This window comes from Clarias gariepinus, chromosome 24 (assembly GCF_024256425.1).
Source record: "Clarias gariepinus isolate MV-2021 ecotype Netherlands chromosome 24, CGAR_prim_01v2, whole genome shotgun sequence".
Lineage (NCBI taxonomy): Eukaryota > Metazoa > Chordata > Actinopteri > Siluriformes > Clariidae > Clarias > Clarias gariepinus.
In genome coordinates, this window is record NC_071123.1 from 8,486,266 (window position 1) to 8,514,250 (window position 27,985).

The following is a 27,985-nucleotide window of genomic DNA, read 5'->3' on the forward strand; positions in this document are numbered from 1 at the left end:
TGCTTCATTACTCAGATTGAAAGATTTTAATTTCAGCATATACACTGTGATCTTTTTGACTGTACATGGCGTTATATACACACACATCTGCTATTCACATGAACACAGATAAGTCGTTCTCTAGAGTTCCACATGGCTTTATATGATGTAGCACTGCATATAGAAAAAGGCCTGGGGGGAGGGGCGGGGTCACGCAGCTTACGTTAATATAGAATCCACATGGCGCGCGCAAGAGAGAGAGACGACCACTTCTAAACATTAATAATAAATAATGATCAATGTTTTTGACGCCTTAGTTTGGGGATTTAAACCTTCGTGTGTTCGCTGTTGGAAGTTATACTAATCTAATCTTCTCATGTGAAGCTGATTTAGTTAAGATTCCTACAAGACGAGCGAGTCATCGCTCTGCGTATAAAGTATTTCTGGTTCAGTTGGAACTGGCTGTGATGGGTTTCTCCAGCTCCAGGTCAGCAGGAGGCAGCACGGGGGGCACGGATGACGGGCGGAGGTGCCCGTAACAGGCCTGGCACACACGGTTCGGTTCATACATCTGCTGACTCGTTGCCTTGTGGTCACAGCAGCTGGCGCAGAAGACGTTCCCGCAATTCCTAAAGGGGCGACAGTAAGAGGGAAAGGAATATATTAATCTGTTTAAACAGCTGGAGTTTTTGGTTGCTAGTAAAAGTACATTTTTTTTAAAAAAATTTAAGTTCTAATGCCAAGTATGTGTTTATTTAAAGTACTCCCCGAATGGGTGGACACAGTGGTGCCAGCATTAGAGTTTTATGACTTCGTGTCTTTGCTATGATGATAAAGAACTTTATTCGGATAAAGCTGCAAATTAAACTCAACCGTTCTCTGAAGTGGCACGGCTTCTCGTAGCACTTTCTTTAAGTTTCCACCAACTAGTTTCCAGGAAATATCAAACATAAGACCATGGCTAGCCAAGAGGGTCATAATCAATTAAGTGCATTTAATTTCCACTACAAAATGTGGAAAAGTTCAAGAAAGGGTAAAAATGTATACACACGCTACTTTACGTATAGTATCTGGAACCACAATTTGTTCCCTCTCCCTGCCAGTATGATCTTTCTAGCTATGTTGGCACCTCTGTTATCACTGGTTGATGAGAACCATAAATATGACCAGTAAGTGTGTGTGTGTGTGGGAAACAGAGACAAAATTCTGCTTTGGAGTAGGAATGGAAAGGAGAGAAAAGGACAGACGGATGGAAAAACAAACACAGTGCATGCGTGGAATAAAAGAGGGGAAGAGGAATCTCACCAGGCTTCCTCAACAGGTTCTCTGGCACTGTAGGGAGAGAAAGGGAGGAGACAGAGGACAGGATGAAAAGTCACAAAGAAAGAAAGAGAGAGAGAGACTGAGAGGACAGCAGAAGGCTTGAACTTACTGAAGAACTCACCTTTTGTTCATCGTCGGAGACTACACTTCACTCGAGGTGAATGCTTAAAGAAAAACTTAATCACTGTCCACATTAACTGCAGCGCGTGTGTGTTTACCATGGACAAGAAATGAGAACAAAAAGTCTGAGGGCCATTGTTAAAATTCCCTTGAACAATTGGGTACTGTTCATGTTGGAGTCTCATCACAATGGCGTGATTATTTAATATTTAAAAAAAAAAAAAAAGCAACAGCATTATACTGTAAGTGTGCAGTGTTTTAGAAGCGTGTCTCTCTCCCTGTCTCTCTCACTAAAGGGGACCATTCAAATCTATGCCTGTGGTAATCACACATACTCTAAACAAGTGGTGGATAGAGATTAGACTGAAACATTTTTCTTTAATAAGGCCGGGATTAGCAAACAGGAGTGTGCTTCGAGGTGTAACACGTGTAAGAGACAAACAGAGAACGCGTATTCGTGTGAGGTCGCACACTGTTCTTTACCTGCACTGCTGTTTTCTAGCAGCTAGCCAGAACTTGCTCTCACATCTGTAGCAGTGTGTTGGAAGGTGATCGGGATACCACCGAGGGACCTGAAAAACAAAGAGCACATCAAAACAAATAATTTAATCAAATGTCTGTCAGAAATTGTTTGACATGTTCCAGTCAGTCGTTTCAGTTAACTTTGTTTATCATCTAAAATATCCTTTAATTCTCATCCGCCTGCAAAAACATTGTTTTCAAGAATCTGCAGTACACATATTAAAAGTGTCCATGAAAATAAATGTGGTGGTGTGGTAACAGAGCACCCCGTAGTGTTTTATTCCTCTTATGGCAATTCGCAAATGTACGATTCAGAACAAATACAGTTATTGAAATTGTATGTAAAATTCACAGTTTTTAGACATTCAGATGGTAAAAAAAAAAAAACACCCTTTTCCATTTTTGAATTGGCTGGGGCTTTTAAATATAGTATAATATAATATAGTTTAATCCCCTAATGTGACCTCATAAAATAATTTATTTTAAAAAAATCATAATGATAAATTATACAATATATTAAAATTTTAAAGTATACATAAATCTAAGTTAATACAAAACACAACAAATGTGCATACTACCCAACCACAATAATTTAAACACCAATAAAGTTGTTGCAGCTTTAAATTTCAACGATTCTTTTCCCTTTTTACACACGATTGTTGCAAAATTTGTTGTCCCCGTGTCAGAATCCTCTGTTGTGAAACACAGCCACACTTAAAATGCCTAAAGCTAAACATTCTAAATTTAACCTAAGCTAAACATGCCTGTGTAATTACTGCATTTATACGGATCGTCCCATTTCCCCCCGGAGTTTTGCTTTTAAGAACTCGAGCAATGACACCATCCGTGTAAATGCAGTAATTACAGTTACTTGCGTTCACGTGCATTTTCTCAGTCAGAAAATAATTTTTCAAATGCACCGAGAGTGACGATGCTCCTTATGTCCATTTTAGAGAACCAGACAAATATTTCAAATCGATCACTTGGGTATTTAAGTCTCACCGAACAGAGGCACCAAAATCTGCATTCTGAATCAGCTCTAGTCTATACATACCGGTAATATACTGTTTGTATCGGTGCCATATTGGCATCGGGTTTTGGTACCCAACCCAATTATTGTAGTTGGGTTGGGTAGTATGCAACACTAGTGATACAATCACTAGATGGACAATCTGATCTTTTTGATTCATACACATTTTTTACATTTCAGACACATTTACATAATTTTATTGTGCTTTGCGACAATCACCATTGTTAAAAGCGTTTTATAAATAAAGTTGAATTGAATCTTGAATGAAACTACCTGAATGTACTGACTGACCAGGTTACCATAATGCATGTTTTTTCTTTCACTGATGGCTCGGCCATATTCCAGGACTTTGAGAGATTGTGATCAAGTGCTTCTGGGAGCATGAGGAATCATTTTCACACATCTACTGGCTGCCACATTGAGCACCGCAATTAAACAGATTATTAGTGTGGGACAGTGTATATGGATTTATTTTCTAATATGGTTCATAGGTTGAAGATTTCTATGAGAGAACATTCATCTCTATTTATATTTCTATTGTATTCAACCAAAACATGCTATCAGTGCTAAAAATATAAATAAGTGTTTCACCTAGGTAAAAAAAAGTTCATTTTCAGATGGGATCATATAACAATTTTTCATAATACCTAATGCTACGTATCTCACGATCCATTCTGCGTTTTTTTTTTGTAAATATTCATACGCATTTATATTTTTATCAGATAAAAGGAAACATTTGCCCAATTCAATGCCCTTTTATGTTTGTAGTGTCCGTAACTTTTTTTTTTTTGCTTCTCCTTTGCAACATGAATTTGACACTATTACCGACACTACAGATTTTTGGCTTTTCAAGCCTATTTGCTGTTTCCTTCACAATAGAAATAAACAATAATAAATAAAAAGATTTTTTTTTTTAAATCACATCTTTAAAGTTGTAGGAATGTTCTGTAAATAAAATGATGCCAACCTTTAAACAATCCATTTTATTTCCAGGTTGTAAGGCAACAAAAACATGTAAAATGAAAGAGGGGGGGTGAATATTTTTGCAAGGCACTGTACATTAAGGTATTAATTAATCCGTATTTGCCTTACTAATGGAAATATGAGCTTTTAATTTCATTTCAGAGACCTGCCCCGAATAATGCGCTGTAGTTTCTCACTGACGTATTTCATCACGTTTTATTTTTATTCTGAAAAGCTCTAGTCTCATCCTCGATCCAGCTGCACAAACTCGTCTTCTGACAGAAGTGTTTACTTTTCAATTACTTGTTAACATTAGGGAGCTTAAATCACATTACCCAAGACATATAAATTTCACTCGGTCTGTTTGAAGTAGAATAAATGAACAATAAAAATGAACAAATAAAACTGCTTTATTCTGTTCGGGGCAGATTCAAAGATAGTGGTGGGAATACATGCTAGAGGGGGAAAAGCTAATTTACTGTGTGGGTTTGTTCACACACTTGTTCATGGCTAGAGGCAAATTAGAGTAGCCAATCCAACGTACTGGCAGGTTTCTGGACGTTGTGTGGAAACGTGAAGACGGGGACAACATAAACTTCTGGAGAAATGAAACGAACATGAAACGAATGTGGAAAGGCAGCGCTGTTCTTTTTATGGCCATGTTGAAATGGGCACTAGGTGTGTTTTTTTTTTCATGGCTATTAAACTGATGCACTACAGGTTCTTTCGACTACATCAGTGATCATGTTGAGCAATAACAACTCCTACAACATAAGAAGCTAGGGATGCACCGAAATTTCGGCCGCCGAAAATTTTTGGCCGAAATAGCATTATCGGTTTCAGCCGAAACGTAAGAAAGCGCCGAAAATAAAAGCCGAAATTATCGCCACGCCTCTCCCATCCTCCCGTCTCGTTCGCGCTGTCATTACGCATCAAACACGGAGTATGTCGGCGGTTTGGAAGCACTTCAGAGTTTCAGATGAGGACAGCAAAGTTGCAATATGCAACATTTTTTTAATACAAACAAAAAGAAAATATTTTAAACATGTTTTTTAATGAAGCCATTTTCGGTTTCGGTATTGGTTTTCGGCCAAGTGCATCCAAAAATTTCGGTTTCGTTTTCGGCCCAGAATTTTCATTTCGGTGCATCCCTGTAAGAAGCGTTGGATGAAGACCTGCTATCATCCACTACTCCTCCTCATCCTCCTCTTACAGATCACTCGTTCTTATCTTCTTACCTGTTTGTCGTGCTGCTCCTCATTTTCCCAGGTGCTCTCAGAGAAGAGCTCGGGGCTGCAGTGAGACAGATGCATGGCCTCCACGTTATTCTCTCCGTCTGGCACAGGAGTCTGATAGGAAAATTGTTCTTTATATTGAGTCTGCTCCTTAACAGACATTTTGTTTTGTATCTATTATTAGGATTAAACATGTTATCAGTAATAATGTACACAATGATTCTCTGTATAACCTACACATGACTACACATAAACGAACAGCAATAAGATTAAAACCATCTCCACTAATATTGTGAGCAACAGAGGGGGGGTTCTTGGTCTGCAGCAAGGTTTTGGTAGGTGGTACAGTGTGTATCAAAGTAACTCCCATGTGAGAGCCAAGACCAATGGATTCTCAGCAGAACATTACCCTGAGCATCACTTGGCCTCTGCTGGATTCTGCCTTCTTCCCCATAGTGCATCCTGGAGCAATCTGTTCCTCATTTAATGACACTCGCACATCTAGCCATCCACATGGTGCATCAGGAAAAAATTAATTGATCTGACCAGGTCCATGTACCGGTCCCATAATGTAATGCATTGTGTGTTCCATCACAGTCAGCATTAACTTTATCAGAAATTTTATCAGTCACACTTGAGTTCCAGTGACCCTGTTTTCCATTCATCCTTTCTTAAACCACTTTGTGTCTCTATTAACCGCTGCATACTAAAAACACATCGGTTTTGCAGATGCCCTGACCCAGTCATCTAACTATCAGCTGTTCAACTTCAGAAGCCAACTGTTTACTTGCTGGCCGAACCCCCGATCACTGTAGCAAGATCTCACTCTACCTCATCGTCTAAACCACTTAATCCTGTATCGTGACCGGGCCTAAAGCATATCTCAGGAGACTTGGGGCATGAGGCATTGTACAATCTGGACAGGGTGCCAATCTATTGCAGGGCACAAAGACATTCGCACACTATGGGCAATTTGGGAACAGCATCTGCATGTCTTTGGACTGTTAGAAAAACCGGAGTACCTGGAGGAAACACTATAAGCACGGGGAGAACATGCACACAATGTTACGGCTGACCCATGTGTATTTCTATTGTTAACAGACTTATAATTATTGATACAGTTAGATTCACTTAAGGATACATTGACTTACAAGAAAGTTTTTTCATTTTTTTTTTTTTTCATTACATGTAATAAAAGATGGTTAAAAGTAAATTTGAGTATTTATTTAGAGCTAATAAAAAATAAATAAATAATTTTATATATATATATATATTTTTTTTTATTTATTTATATAAATGTGGTGTTGTGCCATCTCTAATCCATTTTATACTGAATTAAGAATCGTAATAGAAAGAATAGTGTGTGTGTGCACGCATGCTGCTTTCTCACCAGTTCTCCACTGACGTGTAGCTTGTTCAACAGTGCCTGCACCTGCCTTTTTAGCGTCTCCACCTGCAGCTGATGTCCCGCCTCCATCTGCCTGAGGCGCACCTGCACGGCGTCCCTGTGCACACTGAGCCCGTCCTCACCCAGATGAGTTCCCTGAGCCGGTGCTCGTCCGTGACAGCCCAGCTGTAGAGACCCGGCGCTTGCTGTGGATGTCTGGCGGCTTAGGGATTTCTGTGAGAGGGAGCCGTTAAGACGGGGAAATTCGCTGTTACACACGAAGCTGTCAGTGTTCGCCTTCGGAGACAGAGGGTGTGAGGGTGAGTGGAGTGAGCTGGGTGTGTTTAATGGTTCTGTAGAGTCTTCTTGTGAAGAAGCGAGGTGCAGTTCCAGGTTACTGGCTAGACGTTTAGGAGATAAACATTCCTGGTTGGTAGTGACGGGTCCTGTGGGGGGGGATGAGGGAGAGACGATTGAGGTTACGGATTCCCCAGTGGAATGGTCCAGCACCGAGTCACGCACCAAATCCTCACCGTTCTGTTCAGGTGCCTCGTTGGAAAGTTCGGCTAGACAGGGTGCGCCAACAACAAGGGTATCCTGGTTTGCTAAAAGAATCCCATTTTCTATTTCAGAGTCTGCGTGCTCCTTCCCGTTGAGTAATCCCTCGTTTGGAATCCTCTCATCCGATCCGCTCGTTTCGGGATGATGTGTATTACAACAGGCTGCTTGCTCGTGGTTCTCCTCAGGCTCGGTCTCTGCCGTTCGTGCCTCTGATCGAAGGTGCTCCTGCCACGTCTCATTGAGGTTAGGGTCACTGCAGCGGCGGTTCGAGGCCAGCAGATTCATTCCCTCACAAGCCCTCAGCAGGTGGTCATAGGAACGAGTTTTTGGCAGTCTGTAGGAAGGGAACAGATCTGTTGAGGTCATTTATAGAAGAGTGTTACCGGTCAGATATGAAAGGGGGGAGGGGAGGATATGATGACTTTTGATAAAAACTTATTATTGTTTTTAATCAAGATGAATGAATGTTTTGATATTGAATGTTCTGAAATGACATGAACGAATGACATGTTTGGCTACAGATGAATAAACTTCGTGTCCAACTGTGACAATTCGGTAATAATTAGCACAAATAATCACTATGTTTGTAGACTAACTGTACTCGCAGAAGGACATGGTGGTATTTTCGGATGGGCATTTTTTTTCTAATGGGAGTTAACATGCAATGATGTTCCTAAGCTAATTCTTGTGGCTTCTTGTCTCCAAGAGTTACGAACGAATTCCGTTCCTGTTCTCAAGCCTGACAAAGTTAGTCTTATACGTCATTGACACGAATATACAATTTAAAGCATACCAATTCATTTGACAGTGAAATGTCTCTGCGCCTTTAAAACGTGAGTGGAACCCCAGATGCCATTCTATCAGCTGTTTTCCACTTGGCCTGTGAAATCTGTTTTGTTGAGGATTTTCCAAAATGAGGATTATTTACCATCAGGAGAGCTTTACAGGACGAGCGTTTTCTATCGTTGTGCTTCCGGACTGATTTATTGAAATTGTTGAGGATGACTAATTTTTCTCGCATCCCAACATACACACATACATATACCAGACTTTAGACATTTTATACATTCACAAACACATTAAAAATATTGTATATAATTGTAAATTTAGGTATCTGGTACACTGCAGTGTCTATTTTTTGTATAATTCACGTGAGCTACTTCCGTAATTGAACCGGAAGTAAAACCGTGGACTGTTCGCGACCGTAACTTAAATGTTCATAAGTCGGGGACTACCTGTACAGTATAAAACTCAAGAACCAACAATCTGAACATGGCCTACTGCTTCATTCATCTGACGTGCATAAACAAGGGATTAAAAAAAAAAAAAAAAAAACACAACAACAAAAAAGGAACTAGCAAGTGCCTTGAAACACCATGGGGACATCGCACTGGTGACCTCCTGTCTAATCCACACCACACATGTCCTGTCTAAAAGACTGGAACAACAAAGTTTCTAATGTAACTAATCCCAGCATCAGTAAAACAAGCAATAAAAAAAGTTGATGTCTGGCCAGCTGTATTTACAACACAGGTCATTATACAACGTAAAAAATAAAATAAAATAAAAAAACAGACATGGAAAGAGGAGGGGGCAAGGCATGTAGATCTTTTCTGTATTAAAACACTAGTTACACAACTGCTGCGTTAACAGGCGTCAAAAAACTTCCAAATGCATCTGGGGTTATGCGTTGACCTTTAAAGATAATGATTGCCAAAAGCACACAAAAGTAAAATGCCCTCATGCACCACCACAATAGAGGTTGCTAAGTTACTGGTGCATTTACCTGCCAGGAGGCGTGTCCTCGGGTGAGGCTGAGGCAGTAGAATAAGAAGCACATGACTCCTCACAAAGCAAAGAGGGGGCGGAGTTAGGCAGGTAGACAGCACTCCACAGCATTAGGTTCCTCACGTGGCACACCGGGTGGAGCACCTGTCAGTAGACCAGACAGACAAGATATCTATGAGTTAGAGGGACAGGACTCTCCTTTGAATTTTTTAAAACAGAAACCATAACCAAAATAGACTATAGAGTGTATAAACACACCAAATGGGATATGCAGTACACTACATCTGGTCTGTTTGTATAAAAGGACAATTTTTAGGCTGCACCTTGAGTTTAATTTCTACTGTTCAAAAGTTATTAATGTGCCAGATTTAGGGCACTTAGCATGCTCGGTCTAGAATGTTGTATAAGCAGCAGTGTGAAGGAATGCCCTCAACTCATGCTCTCTAAAGAGAACTTTTTCCTGCCTTTTAAATGCTTAATAGTTGTTTTTAGCAGATAATTATACAGTATATAAACATGAAGAAAAAGAAATAAACATATCGTCACGATAGTAAGAACACACCACAGTCCTTGCGCTGTGTAGGTGTGGCACTCATTTACATTTTTAATGAAGCAACAATCACAGGGTGTCCAAGCTGTCATCGCTAGAAATAAGACTTAAAATGATTAACAAAAGAACCTGAGTCTTTACAGTGGTGATGGCCAAAAATATTTATTGTTACATTTTGTGTGGCGATTCACACAAAAATTAAGATTTTTTTTTTTTTCTATTTCTATATGTTATTGCAGATTGAGGTTCTATAATGTTGTTGTTCTCTATAACCCTACCTTGTAAACTATTCACAGGGGCAGCACAGCATCCTGTGTAGTAGGAGCAAATTTTGTTACAATTTTGTTTAGAATTGTAACAAAATAAAAAAAATAATAATAAATTTTTTAGCAGGTTTCGACCTACTTTTGATCACAGGGATTATTATGCCACTGATTTAAACATTAGATGCAACACAGAAACCAAAACGGCCCTAAAGCAATGCTTTTATTAGCTTCACTATAACATTTGCTGAGTGCTACTTAAAATCTTATACAGGTGTCTAGACCTAGACACCTACGCGCACGCAGCAAAGCGGGTATAAACGCAGAACAGACACGGTACCGTCTCCGAGTGAGGCGAGTACAGGATGTTGTGGAAGGTTCTGTTAGCTGGCTGAAGCAGAGACCAGACGGAGCAGGTGTTCTCTAGTACGCCCCTCTCCTCTCGCTCCTTCGAGCTGTTGCACAGGAATGTCCCGAACAGACACGAGTAGGTGTGCTGCACCAGCTTCACCTGTGAACACACAGTCATAGTTGGTGCTTAAAAAAGAAAAAAATCCTAAAAACAACGCTGCTACTTCCAGTTCATTTAAACGTCATAATTTGCAATTAAGCATCATTTCGCATACATTCAGACAATTAATTGCTCATGAAAGACATGTCTGCTGCAGTGTATTATTAGACCAGTGGGTGGCATCTTTTACCAGAAAGGCCTCATTGAACTGAAAAGAGCAGGGAAACTGCCTCTGCAGCTGGTGTACACAGTCCAGCCACTGCAGGAAGACAGGACAGCGCTCGTTCACGTCCCCCGAGTTTTCCCCGTGTCCACAGCGGTCAGCAAACTTATGACCGAAATCCAGCCATTCCGTTTCCACCAAAACCTGGAAACCCTGCAGAGATGAAAGTCACGGAGTTTGTGTAAAAATGGATTTCAACTCTAAAAGGTGGAAATACATTTCCATCTTTTAAATGGGCAACTCCTCATAGATGATTGATTGAGAATCAGATACTGAAATACCTCTCCTCTACCAGTGTCTAACTGCCAGCAGATTAAGCCAGCTAGCTGTCAGTGTAGGAGGGACTAAGGGGATTTTCATATAATATATTCATAGAAGCTCAGCATTTTTAGATATAGAGATGCTAAGTAATTTCTCGATCATTAAAACATAAGCATTGGATTAAATACATCATCTTTGGTGGTTTATTAAGGCACTGAACTTAAATGAAGCAAAAAAAATTAATAAATTATAATTATAATAATAATAAAATACCATAGAGCTGGGCAAGAAAAGACATCAGAGCATGTTACATCACACCATGAATGAAAAGCATGCCAGAAATTCTTGCACGCGCCCAAAGGCTCTTAAAGGCTTATCTCTTTACAAGGTCACAAGGGTTCATTTATATGTGTGCTGGTTGATAGATATGCTTCTCATTAATCATATGATTAAAAAGAACAAAACAGCACAAAAAAAAAAAAAAAAAAAAAAATGAGAAGTGAGTAGGATCATGTTAGGATTTCCGTGTGTGTGTCCCCTCACCTCTATGGTTCTGTAGTAGGGATCGAGCAGCATTTTTGACAGAGCCACTATTTGTGGTGTGCGGTCCCAGCCATCAGAACAGTGCACCAGGACGGGCCTGCTGTCCCGATCCACGGCGTTCACCACTAACAGGGACGCCTTCAGCAGCAGAGACAGATGCTGCAGCCATTTAGTGCCTTCTAGGGCAGACAGCCAACTAAGAGACAGAGGAGTAGGGTCGGAAACAGAAGATAAATTACACATACTGTGGGTTGTGCAAGTATTTACCCAACTGAGGGACACATTTCCACATTCTGTAGTGTCACAAACTGGAACTGAGATTTAAGTAACAAATCTAAACCTAGCTGTTTCTCTGACTCCAGTCTGGTTACTGACTTCAGGTGGATGACATTATTTATGCAGAGAAACAGTTACACCATATTCTTTCCATTTAGATTCATGCATAGCTCCTGCTGATGTTGTTAGTTTGGGCATTTACTCCAATCCTACAACCTACAAGAAACATGTGTATTTATATTTTGATCATGTGACACTGATTTCGCACAGGGCGAGTCTGTTTAACTAATTATGTGACTCTGGTTTCATTTAACTATTTATATGACTTACACGACAGCAACTAATTTTACAGCAATACACTTGCGCAAGAACATTTGAAAATAATCTTGCGACATGTATAGACTTTTACAGCCACTTCGATTCTTCTTTGTCTTTCGGTTGTTCTCTTTCAGCCGAGGGTTCTCTTATCATCTGCCTCCATCTAACCCTATCCTCTGCACTCTCTTTTCTCACACTAACTTCATGTCCTCGCTCACTGCATTTATTAATCTTCTCTTTGGTCTTTCTCTAAACCTCCTGCCTGGCAACCTCAGCGTCCTTCTATTGATATTCATAGTCTCTTCTCTGAACGTGTTCAAACCACCTCAACCTCGCCTCTCTATTATGGTTTTGTCTAGAAACCAAAATGTGAAAAAACTTGAATACTTGTAGAGGACAGTGTGGAATTTTTGTTACTTCAAAAAAGTAACAACAACAACAATAATAATAGGACATAACTGTATTTGAAATGTAAGCATTGCCTGTCTAAAATTTGTGTGCCTAAAATCATTCCTATGGTCATTTCTTGCTTTAGAGTGTGCATATATAATCGTGTAGCCAGTATCTTCATGTTCTGATTGAAAGTTATAGGAATGTATATGGTATGCTCACTTGGCAGGGTCAGGTACTTGTGCACAGAGAGCCCGCAGGCACTGGAAACTCCTTCTAATGGAATGGATGTTCGCCATGCCCATGAACATCACCTCACAGTTTGGATAGTACTCTGCAGGACAGAATTTAATTATTTACATAACATCTGATTCATACATCCTAAGGATGTACAGAATATTCTGAAAGTGTGTAAAGTAAGTCCTTGAACTGAACAAATGTTTCAAACATTATTTTTAAATCTGGCATGTAATCCTTAGCTTTATTAACATTAAAGAAAAAATCAAAAACTATTTTTTTTTAACATTCTATGGTAATGGTGTTCGTCAGACCATATGTTGAACCCAAAAGGTTTCCTATAAATGTGCACTACATAGTCCACGATCATAATGCCTTTCTCCTATCATATGGCAGTCAGTGAACTGTCTCAGACAGATATGGTAGTAATAACGATAAATGAAAGTTTGTGTACGTACCTGGGCATTCACAGCCACCTCCTTTGGCCCGATTGGCCACGGCAGCAGCGTATGACCTGGCATCCATTATCAGGAGCCTCTGAGGAGGCGGGGTATTCTGGTCCACTTCCTCATTGCCATTGTTTATGTCAGAATCTGATAACCAGAGTTAAACATCAACCAATCATCATTCTGTAAAACAGATTTAAAATACACATAAAGCAGCTCTACCACTCACCTGAGTCATTGTGGACGCAGGAGCCATTGCGCAGATGTTTAACAGCTGCAGGGTCCATGGCGCAGGCTTTAGCGATGGACTGCACCAAGTTCTCATCGTCTGCATTCCGCCAGCCCCACCAGCTCACCTCGGGCTGCCCACACCGACCGATCACAGCACCTGTGCTCTGATGTCTAAGGCAGAACAACACGGGTGTGAAAGTCATCTGTCCTGTGATGATTAAAAAATAAAAATAAAAAAAAGGATTCTAAAACGGCAATACACACCTATAAACAACAGCTGGAATTCTCTTCCAGGTTCGGAATGCCGCCACGTTTTCCAGCTCCGTGTCTGTGACCCAGCTCGGCACCACAAGCTTCTCAGGGTAACCGGCGCAAAGTCTGAGGAGAGAAACACATTTAAAGAAAAACATAACACAAATTATAAATCTATTCTTTGCGCAGATCCATTAATGCCTTCTGTAACGGTGTGTTAATATTCACATAGGGTTTAAAACCATATGTTTATTTTTGCCTATCGTGTTTCTCATAGAGCTTTGGTATGATGTCACTGTTCGAATACTATTCTGGTTGATATTTACATATTCAAACTTGAACGTTTAACACGCCACATTTGTTTTTTTATTTGCCTATCATAATTCATTTTAAAAATGCTCCCTAAACCTGATGGGTAAAGTGTCAAAGTATTGTTTTCAAACATCAGTAATCATGCAAGAATTTCCAGTTTTAAAAAAATAATAATCATTTTCTTGCAGTTGACCTTTTTTCCAATAAAATAAATAATCCCAATAAATCCCACCATATACTATATCTTCATCCTATATACTTACTTTGCTTGAGAAAGGAAGTATCTTTTAAAATGTTAGATTTATTATAAAACCGTGATCCTCTTTTTGGGATTTCTCAACAAGATGAGACAAATATTGTCTTCTGTGGTTTATATGAAATGCTACAACTAAAGTTTGCCCTGTATGTGGCAGTGTAACATTAGAGTCTCACTGCTGCTACAGCTGGGTAGCCATTACAGATCTGGTATAATCCTAAAGTAAATTTACAGCAGTTAATTTTGCCATAACAATGTCTGGCATTGTAATAAATGACAAAAAAAAATCCTTTGTACTAATATGATGACATTTTGTGCAATGATCTTTCTCTTTATACAAACCACTTTACTGGTTCAACAAAAATTCAACTTCAAAATAATAACATGTCACAGATAAAGAGTCACCTGTAATTGTTGTTAATGTCAGAGATTCTCCAGGCACTGTAGGTGTCAAAGCCCATCCTGCACGCTTCATACTTAAAACGGTTACCCAAGTGTTCTCCTACAGGAAAAAAAAAAAACACACAAATAAATAAACAAAACCTCAATGCACCAACTTTACAAATTAACACTTTCAATCCGGTCTAGACTCTTTCAACAGCGCACTAATTCCCTAGCAGGATTTCCTCTTAATGACTCAAAGTGAGAGAAATCAGTCTAAAGTCCTGAAAATCTCTGTAATTATGCAACCATGTGTGTGTGAGAGCTGAGGTGTTTTGTAACCTGTACCAGGGTGGCAAATTTCATCATGCAGGTCTCTCTCAGCTGGTACGCTGGCACTGCAGGTGTGGAAGGCGAAGGCGAAGATCTCGTCGAGGCGAGTGGAAGGGCGGAGGACCGTAGTGAGCCGTCGCAGCCAGTCCTGAGTCTGCTCTGAGGAGCTGAACTCACACCTGAGGACCGACATCAAGGCACTTGGGTTAATTCCACACATGACCTTTAGAGGTGTCACTGAATGGGAAATGTATTCAAACATCCAGATAATTTGTGGGTAGAGCTTAACTAGGACCAAACAATTCCATGAATGCATTACCTAAGTTTTAATTTATTTTATTTTGTTAGTTTTTTGAATGCAATTCTAATTTTAAAGATTATGGTAATCTTGTAACATTGAAATAAAACCTTTTTCACTCAAAATATGTCATAACCGCCGATGTGCGACGTCCGCCAGACACGCGAATTATACAAATAGTCCTTTTTTATAATTTAGGTTGCCTGACTGCACGCTCCAGTACGAGCAATGATAGATTTTTGAGGACTTAAATAGACATTGAGTATTTTATTTAAAAGTAACCTTCAACCCAGCTTTTGTTTTTGAAGTTTGAAATGTTTTTGTTGCATTCAGAAATAAGATCTAATTTTCTCTGTAGCAGTTTATAATTTCATAAATGCAACACACTATGGTTTTTATTGCATAACGCCCCCCCCCCCAAAAAAAAACAATATATGCAGTGCTATCCTTATTTTCTTTCTGTGGAAAAACAGGTCCAAACAGCTGAGTGTTTAAGGTTGCCGACCCCTGATTAAGACCTATTATACACCCACTGCTTTGAACACAATCTAAAGAAAAGTTGTCAATTTCATATTTAAAAATCTACTTATATTCCATTGCAGGACAGCACGTCAAGTTTAACAATCATATGACAAAGAGCGAAAACTCGCACTTGGGTTTTGTTTTACGTATTTAAAAATTTTTTTTTTTTTTAGGAGACAGCACGTCTCGACATCCAACCTACAGTAAACCTGTACTTTGATACCTGAACTATGAGTGTAATACGCAAGATTGAAGCACGTGTTTCTTGCGAATTGTCTTAGTAAATGTTGTATTGGTTCAACCATCATTTGATTTTTTACTCATACACATTTGGTGCAGAAGAATTCCGGATCGATAGTTGTAGTCTACAGCCTGAAACCTGGCCGATTGTGCCGTTTAGATTAGGAGTATCCGCCGCCAAATATAGCATGATTTTTTAGCATGATCTTGATAAATTCGTAGTTACACACGGGTTAACACGAGAGCAAGTACGATTTCTAGTGGAACAAGATTTCTTTGATTGAAATGAAAGCATTCCAGTCTGCTGTTAAAGGGACTTAAGGGAAGCTAGGCCAATTGAATATTGTTAGAAATATTATAACCAGATGGCAGAAGATACATCCCTAATACACACCTGATAACCTTGCAGTCCTTGCAGATGAGGTGAAGCTGAGTCAAATCCCGACACTCGACACTTTCGATGAGTTGCAGAGGGACCTGAGTGAGAGACAACAGAGGAACGTGAATAAAATGTAACATAGATGGCAGGACAAACTAACGTAGTGTCACTGAGCGAAGGGGATCTGGATTACTGGAGGCTTTTATAAAGACAGACCTGTCTGGTGAATTGTGTTGCTGTGTGCTCCGCTTCAGGGCTTTTCAAAAACATGCTCGGCCTTTTGTACATGCATTGTGCTGTGCGGCGCACTGGGACAAGAATGACAGCACAGAACAAAGGGTTTTGAAAGAGAGACTCACGTTTACAATGTTGTCTTTGAACTTGATGTGAAGGCGGTAGCTAGATAAAGCGATGACAACCTCGTCCGTCTTTTCCACAAACTCCACACACTCCCCGTGCAACACCGGGAACGGGACCTACACACACACGCCCCCGTCAAATGATTTAAACAAAAAGTTCAGACAGATAAACATACGCATAACATAACCGCTAACAGGAGTTTTCTTGCCTGCAGATGTTCCTTTTCCATGTCTGGACTCCCAGCCTCCGGACTGGGCTGCTCCTCTTCTCCCTGAAACGCACACACGTATGTAAGATAAAGAACGTTTTTTCTTTACAATTTATACTTAATTATACATCATCTTTATCGAGTTTAAGTTTGGAGTACACACTCACCATGGCCCCTGTGAGGGAGGAGGGGTTTAGGGAAGGGGGTTCCTCTATCTCTCTCCGTCTGTCTCTCTCTCTGCTGGATCTCAAGTTTTGGACGGTTTCTGAACACTGGCACACATGAAAACAAATCATGATCACTAAACAGATACATAACCGAGCAAGAACATTAATCATCAGTACTAAGCTATATAATCAATATTTATAATTACAATTCACAAGTCTGATTGGCCAGAGGTACGGATTAACTTTATTTAACAGCATTTCACACTTAATGATGGAGTTCTATTAACGGGATCTTTCGCATAGGTTATATGACTTGTACACAGGGACTTGTATGACTTGTGGTGAAGCTGTTTTGTTCCGTGGCGTTTATGTAACATTTATGGAAGAAGTCTCAGGTGTCAGGGCTTTGTAGCAAGTCTCAGGGCAGTGTGTAAGGTTTCCCAGCATGGGAATGAAAGGCGGCATTCCGATCAGCTAGTAGTTCTCTGCGCAACGGACTGTACTGTGTATTCAGGCTTGTTTAGTAACATTCCTAACTGTAGGGAGTGAAACTGGAACGGTCAAGGGAACAAGTTATCTCTTAAAAAAAGTAATTACCCATTGGTCACTGGAGCTCGCACGAGACATGGCATTGATTTCAAGAAGCATTCATTATCATCATCAAAGCCAAAATAATATTAATCATTATATCATAATTATAATTTAACTTAAATAAACGGATTTTTTAAACCTGCATATATATTTACACTAGAAATACACATTTATTCATTTTTTTATTCAGTTATGGACATTTTGTGATGTTTCAGGTAATATTAAAAACATTGTATTTCTGCAGTGTGAATTTTTCAAAGTAGCAGCAAACAGGAATCCAAGGTAATGCATGGAGGAAGTGATGAGTGTGTTGTTGATATCACAGAGTACATCGGAAAGGAGGAGTGGTGTTGAGCTGAGGGAAGCTCCCTTAACCCGACATTCCCTCGATAAACGGAGCAGTAAGTACAATGCTGAACAGGATACAGCAAAAGTGTTCAGGCCAAAGAGTTTAAGCTTTCTGAATTCTCTGTAAAGTGAACAGCTGTGCTTTTTTTTTTTTGCTCCCTCATTGATTTGGTATAGTATCCCATTGAATGAAGCAAAGGGAGTCACTCGCCGTTATAGCGTAATGATGAAGGGGAGAGGAAAAAAAACTAGTCTTGTATAGACGTTTAAAAAAACGTAAACATAAACCATCAAACAAGCTTCATTCGTTAATAAACGTTAAACGGTCATCACTAGCAAATCACTGTGGAAAACATTTCAATATTTACTGTTATACAAAAATAATACACAATGTTTTGAATTTGTACAACACAGTCCAAAGACTGTATGGTTAACTGTGTTTTTTTTTTTTTTTTTTGTTACTAGATAGGGAAATCACCAGCGGGGCACACGATACGATATGATCCTGATACCCAAATGTCAATTTGATTTGTTTTGCGATTCTGTTTAATAAATATTCCGTTTGTTTTTTTCTTTTAGATTTTGTTAAAATTCTAAATAGACTTACTGCACGGGATGCTGTGCTGCGTGAACAGTTTGGACTGCGGCACCGGCAGAATTATAAAGAAACTGCAACATGTTGCAACCTCTATTAACTTTTATAGACATTTTTATTAATCCATTTTGGAAAGTGGCGATACATGAATTCCCCCACAGAATTACGATATGTAACAATCACATTCCCCCACCCATCTCTATTTCTTACTGTTGCCCTATTAAAGATTTAAAAAATACTATTTTTATTTAAAAATACTATATATATAATATAATTTGAATTTATATATGTGTGTGTATAAACTGACAACCTTAAAAGGCTTAAAATTTATGAATTCCATTAAAATACACCAAAACAAAAAATGCAAACTGATTCCAATACAATCTTTTGTAAAGTACTTGCGAAATACTTAGTTTTGAATGATTATCACATCATGACATAACTTTTTTTTTTTTATGGGTTTATGGGTGCTTGGTGCATCACCGCCACTTACTAGACATTAAACAATGTTATAAAACATTTCAGTGTTTATTAGAAACCTTTAAAGGTTTTTGATGCTTTAAAATCTGTAAGAAATATAGCTGCTCAAGACAAATCTTGTAGCAACAAGCTTGAGTGCTATAGATTAAAAAAAAATAATAATAAAATAATAATTCACAATGGCATAAGTTTTTTTTTTATTATTCATACCCATCAAATTTCTACCTATGATTCCCCTCGTTAATAATCTCCAAAGCCAGCAGAGGTTTTTATTTGTAGTTGATTAACATCCTCTTAAAAAAAAAAAAAATCATTATACTATTTTTATGATAACACTTGTTCGTGATAAGAAATAATCTATGAAAATAGCTCACACCCTTATTAACTGAAGGCAAAAAAATTGTTTGAAAACATTTAACTGTTGAACTTTTGAGCAGATAAAAAGGAAAACGCAAGCGCTGTCACAGCAATGGAATAAGGAATAATGTATGTAGAAATTCTAAGCAAAAACAGCAAAATTAACACCAGGTCTTTAGTATTACTGAAATAACAAGGTCTTTCAGTATAACGATCATATACTCATTCACTTTCTCTTATTCCACATTGACGCGCTTTTAGTGGTCAAAAAAACCATGGGACTTGGCACCACACTGGAGCTTTATCTTTCTCTCTCTCTCTCTATGTAATGATTTCATGATTTGTGCATATTAGAAGATTTCATCTTTGAGAGCTTCCAAAGTTATGTCAGTGTTCCCACGCTCCAGTTTGCCTAATCTTCCTCCATACAAATGAAGGCAAGGCAGCCTCAAGCACTTTATACAAAACTACATCCTGGAGTCCAATTATCCCAAGCAGACTTAAAAAAGAAAAATGTATAAATAAAATACAGAAGCTGAAGAGAAATTCCCACCCTTGCGGTGTGTCCACTCGATAATCACTTCATACATCTTGTCTTAGTCTTAAAAAAAAAAATATGAGAGACTCGACCCAGGTGTTTTGCTGCGGCGCTGCAGTGGGAAACGACTGACCCCGGAGCAGACCTGCTGGGGCTGCGTGTTATCTGATCTGATGCAAGATACCAGGTGAGTTCCAGAGGAAATAATCTCAACATCTGACACGCACATGTAGTAGACCTTGCATATACACTCGCGTACATACACACACGGCCAGGAAAGCACAACCGTTCCCACTGGGGGAGCTGCAGAAATCTGACAAGAACCTGTTCACAGTCCCAAACCAATGTTTCTGTAACAGTGTTCGGCCATCCAATGTTGACTGATATTTACACTCCACCATGTTTAAAGAGATTTCCATTCTTTAAATGCATTGAGGAATAAAGGGGAAATCTAGGAGGCATCTAGAGTGCTTCAGATGAACAAGTAGCGTGAGACAAAATGATACAGAATAGATTCTTTCCCTTAATCAAATACACTGATCAGCAATAACATTAAATCCCAAAAACATTAAGCCCAATATTGGGTGACTAGAGCAGCTCTGTCCCCTTGGGACACGACTCCACAAGACCTCTCTGGCAGTGGGACATTATTGCGGATCCTTTGGGTGCTGAGGATTATGGTCTCAGTCGGATTGGGATCTGAGGAATTTGGGCGCCAGATCAACAAGTCTTTATCTTGCTAAGCCCCCTTACATGGCAGGCTGTGATGCACTGGGGGTTCTGGAGCCTTTTTTAAAAATCAGCCCTCAGCGCTTCATTAGGTTTTCTGTGGGACCAGACAGGCTGGCCTTTGGTCCCAACATCATGGTGCTCATGATCGCGTATTTATACCTATTTACAAAAGTGAGTACACCCCTCTGATTTTAGCAAACATTTTTGTACATCTTCTCAAAGGACAAGCTATAGAAATGAATCTTGGTCACATGACCTATTCATCATGTTCATGTGTTTGTCAGTGGCCGAGTACGTCTCCAGACCTGAACCCGATTGAGCACCTATGGGGCGTCCTTAAGCTGAAGCTCCATGTGTCTCACATCCAGCAGCTCTGTGATTTCATTATGGAGGAGTGGAAGAAGATCCCAGCAACAACATGTGCAGCTCTGGTGAATTCCAGGCCCAAGGGGATTAAGGCCGTGCTAGATAACGATGGTGCTCACACAAAATTTTGGACACTTTGGGGGGTTTTGACATGTTTACCAAGGGTGCACTCATTTTCGTTGCCAAGTATTTAGACAATAAAGTCTGCATGTTGAGTTTTTGTCAGAGGTCAGTAAATCTGTACTGCTATACAAGCTGCACATTGACTACTCTAAAGTAGATCCAGTTTTAATTTTTATAGTATTGTACCTTGGGAACGTATAATAAAGTGATTGCTGAAATGTAATAAAACTGACCTGTTGATTCAATAAATCGATCAACAAAAGATAGGTTAAGTTGCATGATCATAAAAGAGGACGCTGAATGGAACAGTATGATTTGAAGCAGCATACATTTCTACAAGTAAATAAAATTGCACCCATTTTAAATTAAATTGGGTTTTTTTTTAAAAGGAAAATAATATATGGTATACGGTAGCAGCCTGTCCATAAATAAAATCGATGCATATAAAACACTGGATTGACACACAGAACTGGATTGACACACAGAACAATTAAAATGAGAAAGTTTAAAGCTTCTAGATTAAGATCAGAACGAAGCTTCGTACTTAAAAATCTTTTACTTTAGAGGAAGAATGATAAGAACTATTACTAATACAAAAATTACAGATATTAAATTAATAAGAACCAAACAGGACAAATAATTATGTGCTGAAATGAATGTGCCCCAATGTATGTACCTATAAGGAGTCGTAGTAAACTTTTGGACAGGCTAAAATGATGGTGCAGTGACTTAAGGGTCCTGATTCCTACAGAGACAACGCATCACCCGTGTCCAAGTTTTCTCTGCGTTCTCTGGTTTCATCCCATCTCTGCAAAACATATCAAATCCACTGTCTTCGATTTCCCGCTTCCTTGTTTTTTATTCATTGCATTCTTAGAAAAGAGGAAAGCAAAGAAGGCAGTGAAATGAAAGAAACGAGAAGTAGCCACAGATTAGCATACTACTTAAAAACATTCCCTGAAGCTACAACACTACAAAAATGAGAGCTACCTAAAGCAGAAGTTGCCTTGTTGAGTGTTCTTTAGCTCGTTTTTGTGCACCGAACAACCGATCAGACAAGTCTGTGTCCTTCCACTACTTTGATTAGCACTAATAATGCACAACAGACCAGCAGAAATTTCTGCTGCCTCAAACTCTGCCTGACTGAACCACCATGACCTCAAACACCAGTCTGTGTTTAACCTTTGAACCTAGACTTCCGCTAAAAAAGAAACTCCATCTTCCACTCCTCAGCATTCAAACACCTTCAAGACGTTGCACGATCACGAAGGACGCTCGGTTTAGATGGAAAGTGCCCAAGCGTTTACTGTCGTAAAACGAAACACCTTGATACTACAATCACACAAAACAGATGTGCTGTGAGAGGACTTTAAAAACAAGCCTCACCTTGTAATGTTCCCCTCCAGGAAAAAAATAATAAATGGCTGCTGCAATTACGAACACAGATAGCGGATTGTTGATTTGTAAACCTCCGTCCCGAGAGGCAGACGGTTTAGTGTGTGAGTGCCCGTAATACAGAGGAGGGCTTTAACCAAAAGGATCATATGACTCTAGCGTTAGTGCTAAAGTGTGATAAAAGTCTGGCCTGGATGATAATTAACCATCAGTTGCAGTTTAAAAATTTAAACGCTGCCAAAAACAAAATGCACTTTGACAAACAAATCAAAGGTTTTCTTAAAGATTTTTTCTCACTTCTGGTTAAACAGGAATTAAACCACAACTAATTAGTAAGAAATTAGTTCTCTAAGTTACTGTACATGGTACACGCTAGGCTTAACAAAGCAAGTTCTAGTTGTACACTACTCACTAACGAATCTGTGCCTCTATACAGACTTGACAAGCAGGATTAAACAAAACTAAGGGTTTAAGTTTTTAAATCAACATATTTTTTTGTAAATGGGAACTAAGTAGTGATGAGTCGCTCATGAACGAATCTTTCTTTAACAGGAATCAGAAGAACGAGTAATTCAAGAGCGATTAATTCATTTTCTACTGGGCATGCATGCACAAAGCATCAGCAAAACCGCAGTATCAAAATATACAAGGAACAGAAATGAGTGGTTCATTTAATTAGTCTTTTCGGCCGTTCTTTTGACACGCGACTCCCATTAGAACTATAGCTAAAATTTGTGTATGTAGACGTGTTGGGGGTCTGTTTATTTAAAATGTAACATTTTTATTTATTTTTGACCAAAAGAATGAATTGAACAAAATGACTCAAAAAAAAAGATTTGTTCATTTTAATGAACGAGATTCAAAGAACTCACTAAAATGATCCAAACGTCCCATCACTGGAACTAACCAATTATTTAAGTTTAGATTTAATCGCTTTATGTTTATTTACTGTCATGTTTTCGTCGCTTAATTGCTTGGAAACGTACAGAGGTAGGCAAAGTACACAAAACCTGTATTTTTGTAAGAGATTACATAAGGCAAATATAACTCAAGTAAAAATAGAAGTCCTCTGTTTATTTGTGTACCGAGTAAAAGTACAGAAGTACCTAAAACTTTATTTAAGTATCAAACGTACTAGAATTGCATTAGCTTACAGTATCCTTTTTCTTAGTTTATAAAAAATTCTCTCTCTCTCACACACACACACTTTCTCCATCTCTCTCTCTCTCTCTCTCTCTCTGCTTCCCGTTTGTAAGTGCATTTTCGTCGCAGAGTAAAAGTAAAAATTATCCGCTAATAAAATGACTATAAGGGAAAGTACGGATATGTGAAAACGTACTAAAGTACAGTAATGAAGTAAGTTACCTTTTCAGTTACCTTCCACCTCTGCTAGTGTGGTTGCACTGTAAGGTTATGAAGGCAGCACATGAGCGAGCAAATCATCTTCTCTGGCACCCTAGATTTGTCCTTGTGGTCACATGATTTAACTCTGGAGGCCACTGTAGGAAAAACCCAACCTATCTGGGGGGGGGACAAAACATCTAGTTCAAAGCTACACAGCAGTTTGCCTTTTCTTATTGTGTAAAAAAAACAAAAAAAACAATAAAAGATAAAATAATCACTTTCACACAGGCTATTTCCAGTTTGTTTTAGTTAGAAGTCATGTTGTTGTAGCTAGAGTCCCGGCTAAACACAACGTAATTCCTTTTGATCCACTGTATGATCAGAAGACACTAATAATATGCTAATCCTGTCTCTTTCTCTCCTTCCTGATGTACGTGTTGGACGTGTACTCCTGCTGCACAGCACAATGCCAGTTCTAAATCCTTCCTTTTACCTGATTCATCCTCACGCTCTACTCCAGCACTTGTGACACATCATCATATGCCACCGTGGACGATACCACACAGATGCGCTAAAGTTTATTACGCCCAAGTCCTACCCTTGCACAAGTGGTGATCTTGCCAGGATACTCCAGATAAATTTGCACCTACAGAAAAGGGTGCTGTAATCATAATGCTCATACTGCCCATGCTTTCGACACACTCATTCATGTTTGATTAAATAACATACAGTAATGATTCTTCATCTCACTTTCTGGTGTCATTGGAAGTAAGGAGTTTTTTTTTTTGTTACTCTAGGCGCCTCTGACGTGCTTATTAAAGATACAAATCTACATCCGGATTAGTATGCACTCTGAAAACCACTAATAAATGTATCTGACTTGGACAACCATTTCTGCATGGTTCATTAATAACAAGCGATGTGTTGTGGTGCAAATGCTTTTAAGCTGATCTGAATACCTGCCTTTTCACCACTTCTGTACATAAATATTCTTGTCTTATTTTATCAATAAACAAAATGTTTTTTATTAATAGGATTAATCATTTGACTGTACCGCCACAGTCTGAAATATCAAATATGATAATTCAATTATTTGTCATGCGTACCTTAATTTTCCTGTTAAACAATAAAAGTAAAGAACTAAAGAATGTCATGTAATGACATAACTATACAGCAAAACTGTAATTTCCAGTGTTTTTTTTTTTTTTTTTTTTTTTTTTTTTAGAGATGAGCTGGCAGAAAGGAGGAGTGCCAAAATATCCGTTATTTTGGGTTACATTTCTTGTCACAGACAGCAGTCACAGACTCAACCTCTTGGAGGTGAATAAGATTCAAGATCAATCTATAACTTTAACAAGTTGAATATTACCCTTAATATTTAGCACAAATCCGTGTATTGAAATTTTGACAAAAAAAGCCGACATCTTATTCTAACCCTTACACTCTGTTTGACACCAAAAAATTACTGAACATTGTTTTATATCATTTAAAACATACTGAACATTGTTCATCTTATCTTTATATTTATAGTTTATTTTATACTGGGACTTTTTTTCTAATTCTGTGAAATCTGCCTAAAAACAATCATTTTGTACAGGTACTCTCCCCCAGGAACTCCCTATGATCATTTATACAAAACTTCTATTTAGGAATTTTAGAGAACCCAGCTATAAAATGTATATTAAGGTAAAATATTTTTGTGCATTGTTAATGTATTTTGTCTGGTGGTGATGGTCTAGCTGACTCGTTCACAATATTTGTAGTGTGCTTCAAATATTACTGAAACCTTTAATATAGACTTGTGTCAAAAAAAAAATTAATGGTTCGTTTTGAATTCAATGCATTTTTTATTTATTTATTTCTTTTACAAATTCAACACTGGAGTCTCCGGGGCTTAGAACAACAAAGTAAACAGTAAAGAACGTCTTTCATCAACATGTTAGTCTTTTCCTATTTAAGCAGATAGTGCTAAACCACAATGACCTGTGACTTCACATCGGTGGTAACTGTTATAGGGCATGTAAGGCTGTTTGTTGTTACCCGAACCTTCTTGCAACCTACAGGCACTCTTACACAATCATTTGGAAGTGGGAAACCAATCAGCCTGCACCACGTCTCTGGACTGTGGGAGGAAAACCTGAACACCTGGAAGAAACTCACCAAGCATGTGAAGAAAATGCAAACTTTACGGAGCCGGGATGTCAACCCTCATCCCTGGTGGTGTGAAGCAAAAGCACTAAACACTAAGCTGCTGCGCTGCCTGTTAGTGATTATTTACTAAAATTGGTAAATTTTCCTGCATTACTTCAAATATAATTAGACTACTTGCTGGTTACCAAATACTTATAGACTACTTACTTGAATACCAAAACTTCTGTTAACATCATCACGTTTATACATCTGGTGTAACAACACAACCACACTGTAGAGCTGCAATGCATTCTGGGAATTTAAATCTGAAAAGTCATACCACATTGATGAATTTTTAACTGAAATAACGTTCTTCTCCTCCGACCTTTTTTTAAGGGAGTTTGCTGGAAAATCTCACGCTTGTCAAATACAAATTATAACTGTTAATTATTATTATTTCCTTTTAAACTCCACTGTGGTAGGTACCAAACAACGCGACAATGTGACGTAACCGGAGTACAAACTGCTAGCTATTGAAGCTAGCAATAAATGAGCATGAAACACGTCCAAACTGGTAATCCTAGTTAAAGAGGATTTTTTTTAAAGGGATGACATTAGCGTTTCAGAAAGAAAGACAGAACATGCCCCTCTGTGCCAGCCCTATTGCCACGCCCATGGGCAGAAGCTGCAACTACTGATAAACTAGTAACGTCGTGTAAAATGTGGCTCATGTGATAAAAAAAAAAAAAAAAACACCCGGGTTTGTTTGGCACTTTGCGTACGTGTATATGTGTGTGTGTGTATATATATACGTGTGTGCGTGTGTGCGCGCGCGTCCTTGACAGGCTTGTTGTGGTCTGCATCGCTAGCTGACGCTAAGGCACCGCTTTAAGACATTGAAACAAAGTCTCTTCGCGCGCGCACACCACACAAGGTTGACACACACACACACACACACACTGGATACATTCTTCATTTCTGCCTACCTGTTATTTTAACCCTGCAGCTAAGCTAACAATGCTAAAAACACTGCAATGAGCGCCGGCTGTCAGGCTTAGCCCAGTGTTAAAACACACATACACAGGCTAGCACACACTCAGTAGTGTGTCTCTATGTGTGTGTGTTTAAAGACCCTGCACTGTGTTCAGTTCGAGTACAGTAGTGTAGCGGGTTTAGAGTCGCAGCCCGTGTATTTTTGTTGTGGTTCACATGAGGGCGGAACCCCGTCAAACAGGCCGACGCGGCCTTACATGTATACACACAGCCTGCTCGCTCACACTCACCTTAATTACGTCCTTTTCAATTACAATTCACTCTGTCCGCTCCTTTCGACTGTATATTCGAAAAACAAACCAAATCCACAGCTTGCTCTCGGGAAGGAATCTCTCTCTAAACAGCCATCGCTCAACTAACTCTCTTTTGACTGCTGCGGAGTCGGGACGTGATGTCATTACGTCAAAACGTCCTCAACGGGGGTGCCGACGTAACGACGTACGCGCGCGACTTACGTTGTAAACAAACGAGCGTGGCGGCGTCTCTGATTGAGGTGGGGCGAGTAGGGGGAATGGAAAATACCAGAAAAAAGGGAAGGAGGGTGAGCGGCTGAGAGGGAAGGAAAGAAGAGACTGAGAGAATGAGGGATGGAGAGAGTAAAGGAGGAGAGAAGAGAGAGAAAGAAGGAGAGAAGGAGAGAGGGATTGCAGCTGGAGTGTGAATGGACAGAAGATGACTGAAAAAGATGGAATGAAAGGAATGGAAGAGGAAAAGATAAAAATAGGAAATTAGCACAAGCAATAATGTTCACAATTCACTGATACTTATGCAGAAGATTGGTCTTTTGTCAAAAATAAATAAATTAATAAATAATAAGAAGAAGAAGAAGAAGAAGAAGAAAATGACACATAAGGGAAAGGCGATCTGAAAGATTAGAGGAGAAGGGGTTAAATCTATAAAAAAAAAAAAAATCAAGGAGTCAGGGTTAAGATATAAGTTTACCAAGTTGCCCATGTGGGGGCCTTGAGCAAGGTCCTTAACTCTCAACTTCTCAGATTTATACTGAGATAAAAATGTAAGTCGCTCTGGATAAAGGCGTCTGCCAAATCCTGTAAAAGTAAATAAGTC

At 39.1% G+C, this 27,985-nt stretch overlaps 1 protein-coding gene across 4 annotated transcripts; it reads right to left on the minus strand.

Annotated features, from left to right (window-relative positions):
• On the minus strand, window positions 1–27,326 carry LOC128511909 (myotubularin-related protein 3). 4 transcript variants are annotated; one of them, XM_053484958.1, is made up of 19 exons: window positions 27,148–27,326; window positions 16,866–16,970; window positions 16,699–16,761; window positions 16,490–16,606; window positions 16,146–16,228; window positions 14,707–14,870; window positions 14,383–14,479; window positions 13,422–13,535; window positions 13,156–13,328; window positions 12,939–13,073; window positions 12,466–12,577; window positions 11,260–11,455; window positions 10,423–10,608; window positions 10,062–10,232; window positions 8,907–9,052; window positions 6,563–7,454; window positions 5,176–5,286; window positions 1,906–1,994; window positions 1–608 (listed from the first exon to the last, which is right to left on the minus strand). In XM_053484958.1, exons 2-19 carry the CDS (start codon window positions 16,866–16,868, stop codon window positions 428–430), a joined length of 3,033 nt encoding a protein of 1,010 aa, XP_053340933.1. In that variant the 5' UTR covers window positions 16,869–16,970; window positions 27,148–27,326; the 3' UTR covers window positions 1–427. The 4 variants fall into 4 exon arrangements, with proteins under 4 accessions (XP_053340933.1, XP_053340930.1, XP_053340931.1 ...); XM_053484955.1 differs by having other exon boundaries at window positions 14,701–14,870; XM_053484956.1 differs by lacking the exon at window positions 27,148–27,326 and adding an exon at window positions 23,756–24,824 and having other exon boundaries at window positions 14,701–14,870.
• Window positions 27,327–27,985: the final 659 nt, after the last annotated feature.